The sequence below is a fragment of the Penicillium maclennaniae genome (assembly GCF_028827695.1).
Source record: "Penicillium maclennaniae strain IBT 15551 chromosome Unknown utg000003l:1.0-5670915.0:1.0-5674809.0, whole genome shotgun sequence".
NCBI classification, from domain to species: domain Eukaryota; kingdom Fungi; phylum Ascomycota; class Eurotiomycetes; order Eurotiales; family Aspergillaceae; genus Penicillium; species Penicillium maclennaniae.
This window is the reverse complement of record NW_026623215.1, coordinates 3667080-3680066: the sequence shown is the minus strand read 5'-3', so window position 1 is coordinate 3680066 and position 12987 is coordinate 3667080. Positions and strand designations below refer to the sequence as shown.

The 12987-nt window shown below is 45.5% G+C and overlaps 4 protein-coding genes across 4 annotated transcripts; 2 read left to right on the top strand and 2 right to left on the bottom strand.

Moving 5' to 3' along the window:
* Window positions 1–4341: 4341 nt before the first annotated feature.
* On the top strand, window positions 4342–4683 carry N7477_003508 (uncharacterized protein; the record flags this gene model as incomplete). Its single annotated transcript, XM_056965171.1, has 1 exon — window positions 4342–4683. The coding sequence occupies one exon, from the start codon at window positions 4342–4344 to the stop codon at window positions 4681–4683; it is 342 nt and encodes a 113-aa protein (XP_056825124.1).
* A 280-nt stretch (window positions 4684–4963) lies between these two features.
* N7477_003507 (Major facilitator superfamily domain general substrate transporter) lies at window positions 4964–6851 on the bottom strand (the record flags this gene model as incomplete). Its single annotated transcript, XM_056965170.1, has 5 exons — window positions 4964–6040; window positions 6091–6123; window positions 6176–6271; window positions 6325–6514; window positions 6574–6851. 5 exons carry the CDS (start codon window positions 6849–6851, stop codon window positions 4964–4966), a joined length of 1674 nt encoding a protein of 557 aa, XP_056825123.1.
* A 1497-nt stretch (window positions 6852–8348) lies between these two features.
* N7477_003506 (mitochondrial carrier domain-containing protein) lies at window positions 8349–9407 on the bottom strand (the record flags this gene model as incomplete). The annotated part of the gene is made up of 3 exons (XM_056965169.1): window positions 8349–9134; window positions 9222–9290; window positions 9375–9407. 3 exons carry the CDS (start codon window positions 9405–9407, stop codon window positions 8349–8351), a joined length of 888 nt encoding a protein of 295 aa, XP_056825122.1.
* Window positions 9408–10827: 1420 nt separating this feature from the next.
* Window positions 10828–12453, top strand: N7477_003505 (uncharacterized protein; the record flags this gene model as incomplete). Its single annotated transcript, XM_056965168.1, has 1 exon — window positions 10828–12453. One exon carries the CDS (start codon window positions 10828–10830, stop codon window positions 12451–12453), a length of 1626 nt encoding a protein of 541 aa, XP_056825121.1.
* Between the last annotated feature and the right edge of the window lie 534 nt (window positions 12454–12987).

The following is a 12987-nucleotide window of genomic DNA, read 5'->3' as shown; positions in this document are numbered from 1 at the left end:
TTTCTATATATAATAATATATGAGGCTTCTGTATAATCTGATATTTAATAGGTTAATCTTTGGCATTCAATCACTAGCGAAGTCCTTCTGAACCTCTTCCTGTCGGGCTATAAGGGGAAAGCTACCACGAAGCAGATCGTGGCCCCTTAAGTCCGTGGGATCAACCTTTGTCCGGCTGGGTCAGTCGGTGCTAGACAAAGGTAAAGGGTCAAAGGTCGTAGGATAGGCTATAAGCAGATATAGCCTAAACGAAGGCAGAACCACAGTCCTAAGGATCAAAGGAAGAAGATAGAGATGACTTTGGAAAGTGGAAAATGACTTGATTCTATCTGCTAGAAAGAAGGACGTATTTCTAGGCTAGGATAGCCTAGAAATGACGTCTAGAAAGACATACAAATGACGTACAAACACTAGGCAGCAACATAATAAAGATGGCAAAGAAGGGAACCGAAGAGAAGCGAAAAGAATGATATCAAGGATCGACGGTCTAAGCCACCCCGAAGGCACCCCCGCAGGATCAGGCTATGCATGCCTAAAGGTGGACCATTTTACCCCTAAGGGAAAGTGGTCCGCCTATCCTTAAGGGACCGAGGGCCGAAGTCTGTTCACCGAGGTCCGAAGACTATGGTCGAAGTCTGCGGGCAAGGCATGCCCGAAGGCACCCCCGAAGGAACGGACCATTCATGCCTGAAGGCGGACTATTTGCCCCTAAAGGAAAATGGTCCCGCCTATCGTTTTGGGGGGGGTCGTGGGCCAGAATCAAAAGTGGTCAGAACTTTATTTTGGTGCAGAAAAGGTCAGGTCATGTGATCGATGCGGACTAGTCTTATATGTTGAATATAAGGATAGATCTTTCTATGTAGCATTGGTCTATATTCCAATACTTCCTATAGTGTAATCTAACGATTCTTGGCGGTAATATATATAGGTATTCTGTTTAGGAGCTACACTACTACTTATGTAGCTTTAGGCCAGAGGTCTTTCGGAAGCTTTCCTTCTAGTATTAATACCCTTATTTTAAGGATAATTATACCCCCTAGTCTCTTAGTATACCTATTTATCTCTGGGTATGTAGGTAGGCTATAATATATAACAATACTATCGGAGGTAAGGCTCTATTCTGCGGACTGTCCTATAGCTTTCTTATTATTATATTAGAATACTTTAATCGGTAGGTCCCACTAATTCTTTATAAGCTAGACAAACTAATTAATTATAAGCTAATATTAACTCTTTAGCTTATAGGTAGATATCCAGTGAAACCTAATACCTTAAATTGTGATATCTATCAGTGACTATTATACGCCATTAGTAACTAGATTAAATCAAAATATACTTATTTAAAGCGCCTAAAGGTATGTCTAACTAGCCTTCTTAATATCTGTTAAGGTGTATTACTTAGCTATTATATCTTATATAGTGTCTCTTCTTTGTTTGTGTCCTTAATAGTCACGCTATCGACTATCGAAGCCAATTTGTGCACTGCTTTTAGATTTATATATATAAAATAATAATGCCAGAGATTTATTGATACCCTCGCTTTAAGTGGCTTCTCTAATAATCGCACAGTATATATATAGGGATATATAACTTTTTCTAGTTTGTCAAAAAGCCAGAGATTTATACTATCCTATAGGTATACGCTTAATATAGGTTAGCTATTTATATTAATAATATAGTTTAATTTCTGGCACTATCTTCTACCTTTCTTTAATAATATAGTGTATAACACTAAGTTAGTATAGAAGCCTAGAGAATAGAGTGTGTCGCTTAAGGATATCACTCTTGTGGGAGATCCAGTGGGAGATCTAATGGGAGATCAAGTCTTTTATCCTTCGATGAATAAAAGAATATTTCCTTAATAGGAAACCTCAGGGTATGATATGATGATTGAAGAAGAATTATATTTTTCTTCTAGGGAATTGCGGACATATTTATATCCAATCAACAATATTCTAGGCCTATATCAGACTTGCATTGTTTTAAGTCTAGGCCTGTCTTGCTTTGAAATCAATTATAGTCTAGGCATCATTTTTAGTCTAGACCTATTGTCAAGGCATCATTAATAGTCTAGACCTATGTCAAGGCATCATTAATAGTCTAGACCTAGACCTATTATAATTAGGTGGCTTTTCGTATTTACCTGACCAATTATAAAGATCATAGTCTTCTTGGATGACTAAAGGTAATGCTGACAGTCCTTGATAATGCTGACAAAGATAATGCTGACAGTCCTTAAATATGCTGACAACTCTTTTCTCACCTATCTCGGGGTTTCTTTTAATTAGTTTGACTGTATCTTGTCCGGTAATATCTATATTACTATCTCCTATTATAAGGGTGATTTCGTATAATTTGAGACTAATAAAAAAGACTCTTATTATTATAGATATATCTCGATACTCCTATGTCTAATATCTAATAGTCTTAGATAGTTAACCTAACCTTATAGCTCGCTAAGAATACCTCTGTGCTATAATGTGATAACTACGTTAGGAAATATATATTGACTGAATCTTTTTTTTGGGGTGTCCGTACAGATATAGTTAGTCTATATATTCACTGTATTCGCGGAGTCTTAAAGCTTTTATTTAGCCTCCGCTGCTTCCTTAATAATCTTCTTAACCTATTTCTTCTATATAGGATCTACTATAAGGCTCTTCTTAATCTTCTGAAGTATCTTATTGTCCGGCTTATACTAGGAAGGTCAGATTGCCTTACTTAGGATATAGTATATTATAATATAGTGATAATAGTTTATATATCTGTATAGGCATAGCCACTTATTAAAAGGGATAGACTTTAGTATTAGTGCCTCTTCTAATATTTTCTTATAGTCTTACTAGGTAGAGAATAATCCCTTTAGTTCTAATAATAATAATAATAATTGCTTAGGACCAATCTCCTCATATATAGTATAGAATAATTTAATTAGGTCTCTGATATTATATAGCTTTCTATCTATAATAATCTCTTAATATCTAGCCTACTACTAGATAGGTGATACCTCTTTTATCGCTTATAGGAAATCCCTATTTATACTTTTAACTTCTTTAAGATTAAGGCTAATAGCTTACTCTCTTAGGGTATCCTATATCGATAGCCACTAATCAATATTTCCCTTTAGCTTCTATATAGCGAATAACCTCTATTTTATGCGAATTTCTTCCTTATACGCGCTAGAGCGTACAAAGCGAGACTTTAGGTATATTAGGCGGTTATATAGTATCTTATAATTAATTAGTGTAAGGTAGTAGATAGGATTAAGGAAGGATATAATATATTTATTTATATTATCTAGTCCCTTAATTTGCTTTTCTTACTTCGCATAGGCGACCTTATAGATATCTATATAGTCTTATCACTCCTTCTTTTTGTCTGTGTCCCTATCTTTAGGGTACTCCGGCTTATATAGCTCTCTTAGACCTCTCGGATAGTCTTCTCTCTCGATATCTGGGTTATATAGGTCTTAGACTCACTTTTACTTTATATATAGCTTCACGCGAGCGAACTATATACGCCACTGCGGCGAATCCTTTAGTTTATCGCCCTTTATAGCGGAGAGAATAAATACTACCTCTATAGCTCTATTCTGGCGGAAGGAATACCCTTAGGGAGGGTTCTTATCTAATATTAGTTGGTTCAGGGGTAGAGAGGGTCGAATATCATTAACAGATATATTTCCTATTGATATCGCAATATTAATTGCTTCCTTTCACCCATAAATGCCTCTTATATAATACGAACCGGGCTTATAACTGTCGGAATATTTTCTATGCAACCAATTAATGATATCTGAAGCTCTATTTCTGTATTACCCCTGATTCTGCCAATTTATAGGGGGATTCTAGATTACATAAGAAATAAACATGAAGGATAATTGTATCTCCGGTCCACCGCGGTATTCGTACTGACAGCTTTTTGATGCCTTAGGCACCAAGATGCAGCAGAGCGACTGGGTGTTGCCTGACATGGGCCGGGGGGGCGTGCCTGCCTAGCTGAGTTCAATTCTGAGCCACTCAATTATTTCATGAATACTAGTTTCGACACGTCACGGAAACATCGCCTAACTACGACGTCAGCTTGAGGAGCAAGAAAAGCTCCGTGCAGCAAGGAAACGGTCGACGTTGGCCGAGTTGAAGATCGACTTCCGTGAGTTTAGGAGTTCTTTCGGGACACTTGCAAGGAACCATTGAAATGTGCCTGTCAGGCCGGTAGGTGAATGAAGGAAGCCCAACACTGGAAATGGCTGGAATAAGGCGTGATTCGCTTCCAGGGTCATAGACAGGTAGAAACTACGATTGCTAGAACTAATAATAAAAGCTGGAAGATGACATGAAAATGAACGAACAGTGCTGGAAAGATGTAGCTGGAATATGGCAGTACCAACAGGGAGAACATCAACAGGACAACATCAACAGGACAACATCAACAGGACAACATCAACAGGACAACATCAACAGGACAACATCAACAGGACAACATCAACAGGACAACATCAACAGGACAACATCAACAGGACAACATCAACAGGACAACATCAACAGGACAACATCAACAGGACAACATCAACAGGACAACATCAACAGGACAACATCAACAGGACAACATCAACAGGACAACATCAACAGGACAACATCAACAGGACAACATCAACAGGACATCAACAGGGCGACCAAATAAACGAGATTGAGCAATTGTCTGTTGATATTCTTTATTGTCTCAGTATTCTGCACTACATAATATGATCTTCGCGATTGGGCTCTCAATATCTGATCCGATTAGAGGATTTTGGTAGGGCGAGCGAGGAAGAGGTTGGATCTTAAAACAGAATGTTTTCATTCATCGTGATAGCACCAGTCACCAGATAATTCCCCTTTGCCAGAAAATGGACACAAGATTGGGTACCAAAAAATAGGGAAAATCTAGAGAAGTGTGAGCGAGAGCAAGGACCGAAGGTCACTCACACCCGGCCTGACGGGTCTGGCCTCTCAGCATTCTCGGCGACTCCATGTGTCTGCGCCGCCGTCTCAATCTTCTCATCCGCACTGTCACGCTTTTCAGCATCCCGGTTGCCGTACAGGCCGATCTTGTACCATGGCAGGGCAAAGAGGCGATCCATGCTCTCTAGCGACTGACCCGCCGTTTCTGGAATACTAAACCATACCCATACACCGCCCAGAATAGTGACAGCACTAAAGCACCAGAATGTACCACTAGGGCTAATTCCTCCTTTTGCCATAGGAAGCAGCATGTTAGGTACTGCGCGCGAGTTACCATATTGATTGGCAAAGTGGAGAGTCATAGCCATCGAAGTAGCTAGAGCACGGATACGCAGAGGGAACAGTTCTGCTGTTAGAAGATACTGCATCGAGTTCCAGCCGAGAGCCCATCCAAATCCAGAGAGATAGATCATCGCAATCGCTCCTTCACTAGCACCCTTTTTGTTGGCTGGGAGCTTGAAGCCGGGGACCACGCCTATTTCCGGAGAAGCAGTGAGGAACCCGGCAATATAGACCATAGAGATAGCCTGTAGGGTAATGCCGAGAAGAAGAGCTCGCTTGCGTCCAATAACGTCCACAAGGAAGAGAGCACAAATAACCGCCGCAATAAGCTTAATGATTCCGAAGACGGCCGTTACCAGCAGATTCGTGTTGTTGCCCGTGATCCCTAGCAACTTGAACAAATCCGTAGCGTAAAGAGTAATACTACCAGCACCCGTCCATTGCGATAGAATCTGGACCATAGAAGTAAGGTAAACTCGGTAGAGATTCGACGGGACCAAGAAGGTTTCCTTAAGAACACCAATAGGACCAGATCCTAAGGAGGCCTCCAGCTCAGCTTCATGCGACGTTTGGATAGCAGTTATCTCGCGCATAATATATTCGTGATCTGCAGGGAGATGACGGATTTTCGAGAGATTGTAGGATGCCTGTTCGAATTGGCCACGCTTGACTAGATATCGAGGAGATTCGTGTTGCAGGAACGAGAGTAGGAAGATCAGGCCAGCGAACATGATATGGAGACTCGTGGGGATCAACTAGATACTATTAGCACTCGTAGTAACTTAGACCAGTGATCTACACATACCCATCGATTGTGGGTTGTATCGCCCAAGTTAACCTATCCCGAGTTGTTAATGCCGTGCATTCTATCCAGCATAAGTCAAACTTACCGCGCAGCCATAGTTAGCAAAGTAAGCAAGTAAAATGCCCAGATAAACAAAACCAGTAAACACACAGGTGCAAATACCACGGATGGAAGCGGGAGCCTGTCATTCTCAGTTAGTCCATGTACAATGCTTGCGACTGGCGAGCCACTCACGATCTCAGCAAGATATACAGGGCCCACTACTACTGTCTGGCCAACACCAAGCCCGGCGATGAAGCGACCAGCGTACACAGCAGCTAAGCTCCCGCCGTTGCCCATATAAATAGCAATTCCTAAAATCCACACTAGGCAAAGCTGACGAGTTGCCCAGATACGGCCGATACGGTCACAGACCAAGAAGGCACTTTATATGAGTCGTATTAGTTTGTCAAAAAGAAGCGGAAGAGTAACTGTGGAACATACAAGAGAGCGCCACCAACAGACCCAATCTGGACCATTGCCGAGACATTTCCTTTAATGTTGGTTCGCTCCACTTCGCTGTAGGACTCGTAATTGATATATTTTTGAAAGTCTTTGGAGTTGAAAGCGCCTGAAATCAAGCCCTCATCGACACCGCGAGCAGCGCCCATCAAGCCGAACGAGATGACCGCAAACCACAGCCGCCAGTTGAAGACCTCCTTGGGCTCATTCAGGTCCTTTAGGCGGAATATATTGACTGGTTTCTTGGCTCCTCCAGTCATGGTGGGCAACAATTGCGTATGTAGTCGAATGCGGTGGTGACATATGTATGAGAGAAAGCTAGGCAGAAGGCGACGAGGCAGCTTGTTCGAGAAAGAAAGAAATTGAATGTAGGAAGAAGGGAGGGTCTATATAGCCATCTAACCCCAGTCACCCATGCGATGCCAAGAGCATGGGCGCAACCTGAGAGTCTGGGGAGATCCGGGGTCTGGGGGTGAGTTTAGGCCGCATTGAAAGATTCGCTTTCGGAGGTTCAGTGACCGTAGTCTGGGCAGACTCGACTTCTGGCTATAAATCCTTTGAAATGTCGCAAAGACATCATTGCTGTGTACGGGAGATGCGATCTCGGGATTGGCCATCGTTGTGACAAGTGAATAGGGGTCATTTCCCCATCGTTTCTCCAAGGAGTGGATTGGCTTAGATTGACACTGTTCCTACTGTTCCTTGTATGTTTGAAGGATGGTTTTGAAAGCCCCGCTCGAGAAGTCAGTGAGCGGGTCTTCGCTCTCCATTGCCAGGCGTCATCGGAGACTCTTTCTCCGGGGAATCAATTATGTTGTAGGCGGTGAAATTCTTGGTAGGCGTCTGTTTCACCGAACGGCCACGCCACAATAGAACTGCAGCTCGAGCCTTTACGATGAGCATGAAGCTCATGGCAGGTAGCCGCAATAGTCCTCGTATAACAACGACCCTGCCCATTGTCTTGTGTACTCCCCGCTTGAGCTTATGCTTGAACGCCATCGCGCTTCCATAACCGTAAGTCTTCAAATATATTGCGCCAGACTATGCCTCAATTTCGCAAAGAAGATGGGCCTAGAAGTGGCACACATGATTGTTGTCCGTCGTCGACGTGGATATCCCAGTCCTACTTCCCATAAGGTCATTGGACGGTAAACCGAATATCCATAGTCTGATCTTTCGGTGCTCAGAAACTAGGAGGTTGTCGTCACGGTCGAAGATAAAGAGATCAGTGGGTCAGAGAAATGCCCACGAACACCAGATTCGCTGGCTAGGGACGTCGCTAGCCTCCTCTAGTAGTAAGAATGGTTTATTAGCGGAGTGTTCGACAAGCAATAGCAAATGGATTTACGCCAACACCAAAGGTATTCCAACTATGAACAAAGAAGAGCAGGCGTACCGTAAGATGATATTGGCTTTCTGCAAGGTCAAATGATGCAACTGAGTGACCATCCATTATTCAGTCTGTCATGATTGGGAGCATAGAACCCTGCATTATGGGAGTACTACACGTCTATTCAAGGAGAGATACGAACATTCACATTGCGAGTTACAGATATATCTCTTTTGATTCGATATACCTATATCAGAGCTGAAGGGGATAGATGTCTGGTTCAACGCGCGTCTTGCTAGCTAACACGCCTACTTCACTATAATGTCACAAATTCTGCTCGCCAGACGTACTTCAAGAAAATAAAAACGCTCTGATCATCAGATTATTCAACCAACCTCACGATTACTCATATTGTTTAGTTGCTTTTTCAATTCCCCGGCAGAAGCACGGTCTGAATCAGAGACAGCGAATGTTCATAGACAGTGAAGACGACACCTCCACCTAGGAGAAGCCTCCCTAGTCGCATTGTGCTACCACGCCAAAAGCCCTTGATACCATAATCAGAGAGTATACCCTTGAATGCCCCGAGTGTTCCTGGGGAGCCCAATGCTTGTGATCGAGTCTTCACACAATCGAAGGGCTGGGTTGAATAGACAGTGATTGTACCGGCCATTGCGCCAGTGATAAATGTGGTGAAGACACTGTTCTTCACACCGTACTTTTCACTCGTTTCCTTGAGGAAATTGTAACTGCCCATACGAACTGCTGAAGTGGAGCCTTGCTTTATTGTCGTCGCGGCAAGGCCTTTGTATAGGCTAGCCACCCCCCCCTGACGGACGATCGAGCGGACTGCATCCAGAGGGCCCCTGAGGCTTTTTTGGCCGCTCTTAGCATCATCAATCAACGTAGTCTTGATGCGCTCGGAAGGCGTCACGGCGAGAACACTCTCAGTAATCCCAGCACACATGCCGGCTAGAATTCCCTCGAAAAGCCCAGCGCGACCATTAGGTCCAGCAAGTCGCTCTTTGATTGAAGTGTACGCGAAGAATCTCACTCCATCCTTCCCCATGTTCCCGATGACCAGCGTGCTGCATCCTGTGTAGAGCGCGGCGGGCCCCTGTCGAGCGATAATTTGGCTTATCACGCGCAGGGGATTATTGGTGTTGAAGTTGTTGCGGAGTTGAACGGTCGTTTTCGCGAACTCGAATGGGTACTAGTTCGGCTTCCATTAGCTTGACAACCTCCTCTGCCTATCAATGGTCATTGATGGGCCCGCCGGCCCATTTGGGGTTTGACTAACCGTGACGAAGCCCTCTGCCGCACCAGCGATGGAACCAGAGACGAAGAAGATGGCAGGATCGAGAGCTGACTAGGGAATTGTGAGCACTTAATTCGGTTATAGAATTCCAGCAAATGAGGTTGAAGTGCTAATGGTAGAGCCATTTCCACCTACCCCTGTGCCAGCCTGTGTCGCAAACTGGCCCATCACGTAATTGGGCAATGAGCGAAGATGTCGAGTCTACTTACAAATCTTTAATATCCAATCTTGGAAAATTTGCTGTGCCTTTATTTAACAAGCATTTCATTCATTGCCCAAGTCGCAATCAAGCGCATCTTGCTAGGCACGGTGCCCGAAGCTCCGTCGATGTGAACGCTCGGATGGTCTTTGGCCGCGAACTCACTTGGGTACGGTCCAAGGTTTCTGCTAGAGTTTGATGACTACTAGTGTGGAGGAAACGACATGCGTTATCAAGCAACAGTTTTTGCGTAGCTCTCACGTCGCTTGAGAATATGCCAAGGGTCACATACATCACAACATTCTATCTACTTAGTTCAATCAATTACTTTGGCTACTTCAAGATTTGTTTCGGGAAACCGTCCATTGTGATTGCAATGAGGCTTCGCAAAATGCTGCGTTTATTTGCGACGTGGAATCCAAAATTCAACCTTCGGTATCAAGGGGAAGAGCCTATGTGAAAGTGACTGAATTCTCTCTAAGGGGACTATTTCCTAGTAGTAAACTTATGGAAACAACGCGGCGGGTCGTTTGCCGTATTGATAGTTTCCCCTGTGCCAAGGGAATCAAGAACGCGATAGGTCCAAGAATCTCATCCGGGGGAAGTTCAATTTCGGACTTGGCCTCATCATATGCAGGCTATGTGGGCACGGGGATGTATTCCCGTTACTAACATCGGAAACTGACTCTCCGAATCTCACTTTTCTACCCCTCCGTACCCACCCGGAATACTTGGTGGCGGAGGGTCCTCTTTGCGAAATTGAGCAATTCGTCTGGCAATTCCTGCCTCCACTAGCTCCGGTGGCGTCTGCTTGTTTTTCTATCGAAGCAAGACCTCCCGAATGTCTCCCTGATGCAGTACAGTACAGTACAAGCCAGGCCGTATTACCAGAACGAGAGGATAATTGGTCTGAATCATCGGAGCCAAGCCCTCCCAATATCTCAGTCAGTAGAACACATGCTGCGTTGTTGACAATCACACTCGTAATCAAGCCCAAAATTGCCCATATTCCTCGTCAGCAGCGTTTGTCAGAATGAATAATAGCTTGCCGACACCGCCGTACTTGGTTGCAGACAGATCATGCAATGAAAGAGTACGGTACGCGGAGACTTACTCTCCGTCGGACAACATGGTCCAGGACATCTCTGCCACCACGAACATGAAATTGCAGAATAAAAGCCGCTGTATATCTCGGACAAGCAAGGAGCAACATTTGGCTTCAACTGTCCGACTGGTCTTTGTCTGTTGCAACAAGTCACCACTCAAGTATTCCGCCTTCATTTGAACCTGTGACCGTTCTCTCCTCGATAGACTCGGCTGCCTTGCTGGCTACGCAAACCTTCCCTGTCTTTTCATTTTTCGATCACCTGTTTTGATTCACCCCACAACATGCCGGTGATTTCCAAGAAAGTTGATGTCCTAGTCGTGGGCAGCGGAAATGCCGGATTCGCATCCGCGATTTCAGCCGCAGAATCGGGTGCTCAGCGAGTCTTGCTGATTGACAAGTGTCCCGAGGAATGGGCGGGTGGAAACACATACTTCACTGCTGGGGCATATCGCACGGCTCACGCAGGCCTCAAGGACCTGTTGCCCATTGTCCGCAATGTCACACCTGGCCAGGCTGAAAAAATCGACCTGGCTCCTTATACTGCGAAGGACTTCATGGCAGATCTCGACAAAGTTTGCATGGGACGGTCGGATCCCGCGCTGGCCAAAACCCTCATCGGGGACTCTAATTCGACCATCAAGTGGCTGGCTGGCCACGGAATTCGCTTCCATCTTTCATTTAATCGCCAAGCTTATGAGGTTGATGGAAGGCTCAAGTTCTGGGGAGGTCTGAGTCTCAAAACGGAGGATGGTGGTAAAGGTCTTATCGCTGACTACCGAGCTGCCGCTCAGAGATGCAAGGTCGAGGTGTCTTGGTCGACTATGCTCGTGGGTATCCAACAGGATCCACACAATGGGACCTCTCTCGTCTCGGTCAAAACCGGAGACAAGGAATATATCATCCAGGCCAGCGCGGTGGTTTTAGCTGCAGGTGGTTTTGAATCAAACGCTCGCATGCGCAGCCAGTTCCTCGGACCTGGCTGGGACCTCGCCATGGTTCGTGGTACGCCCTACAATACCGGTGACGGCCTCGAACTGGCCATTCGACAGCTCGGAGCGCAGCCCATCGGCAACTGGTCCGGATGCCACTCTGTCGCCTGGGATGCCAATGCAGACGCGAATGTCGGCGACCGTGTGGCTTCCAACGAGTATACCAAGTCCGGATACCCTCTCGGCCTGATGTTGAACGTCGAAGGCCAGCGATTTGTCGATGAGGGAATCGACTTGCGGAACTACACCTATGCGAAGTTCGGCCGAGCAATCCTCCAGCAGCCAGAACATCTCGCCTTCCAGGTGTGGGACTCTCAGATGAAGCCCTGGCTTCGATCAGAAGAGTACCGCGAGGAGCGTGTTGAGCACATCACTGCCCAAACTTTGGAAGAACTCGCCGAAAAATGCGGACACCGCGGTCTGCGCGACAAGCAAGCCTTTGTTCGTACCATACAAGAATATAACCAAGCTGTCTATGCTCATCGCCGAGAGAACCCATTAGCCAAATGGGACCCCGCGATCAAGGACGGGCTTTCGACCCAGTCCTCTAAAATAGAATTGGCTCTCGCGAAGTCGAACTGGGCACTTCCACTGGACCAAGCTCCCTACCTTGCTGTCAAGGTTACCTGTGGCATCACCTTTACATTTGGCGGTCTCAAGGTGGACCCGCAGACGGCACAGCTGATAACTGCGTCTACTGGCCATCCGATGCCTGGGATTTTTTGTGTCGGCGAGATGCTTGGTGGCCTCTTTTACTCCAATTATCCAGGTGGAAGTGGACTGACCTCGGGTGCCGTTTTTGGCCGGAGAGCTGGCAAGGCGGCAGCGGCTCTGGCTGGTCGTGCTCAAACCGGAGCGTCGCAGCAAAACAACCCCTCTGATTTTTCCCACATGAGCCTTTCCAGCAGTAAGCTGTAAACTTGACTCTGTGACCTATGTTTATTATTCTGCGTCTGTCCGAAATTCCGAGGACTCCGGCCGTGTTGTTCCCATAAGTTTAGTATCTAGTATATAGTCCCTTTAGAGAGAATCCAATTGTCTACATACCATAATTCTCACCTTATAATGGCTTTTCTCCTTGCGAAATTACCAAAACAAGTTTGAAAGTGGGATTCTGAGTTGCAAATAAATGGAGCATTTTAATAAGCTTCATTTCAAGTATAATGTAGACCTGGCCCTCACCCGCGGGTGACCCTCTGGACCCTCCACCCGCACCTCCTCTTGGCGGGTGGAGAGTCCGACTTCTAGATCTGAGGGTCGGACATAGAGGTGCCCGACCATCAGAGGGTCACCCTCAGGGTCCACAAACAGGACAAACAGGTAGAAAACGTGACTTACTCGCTTTTGCATAATTATTGAAATGGGAACGGCTCGATGGCTGTCTGGCGATGCAGACTGGACACCACACACACACACACTGCCTGTCTGGTGTAGAGGACGCTGGATGAGGCC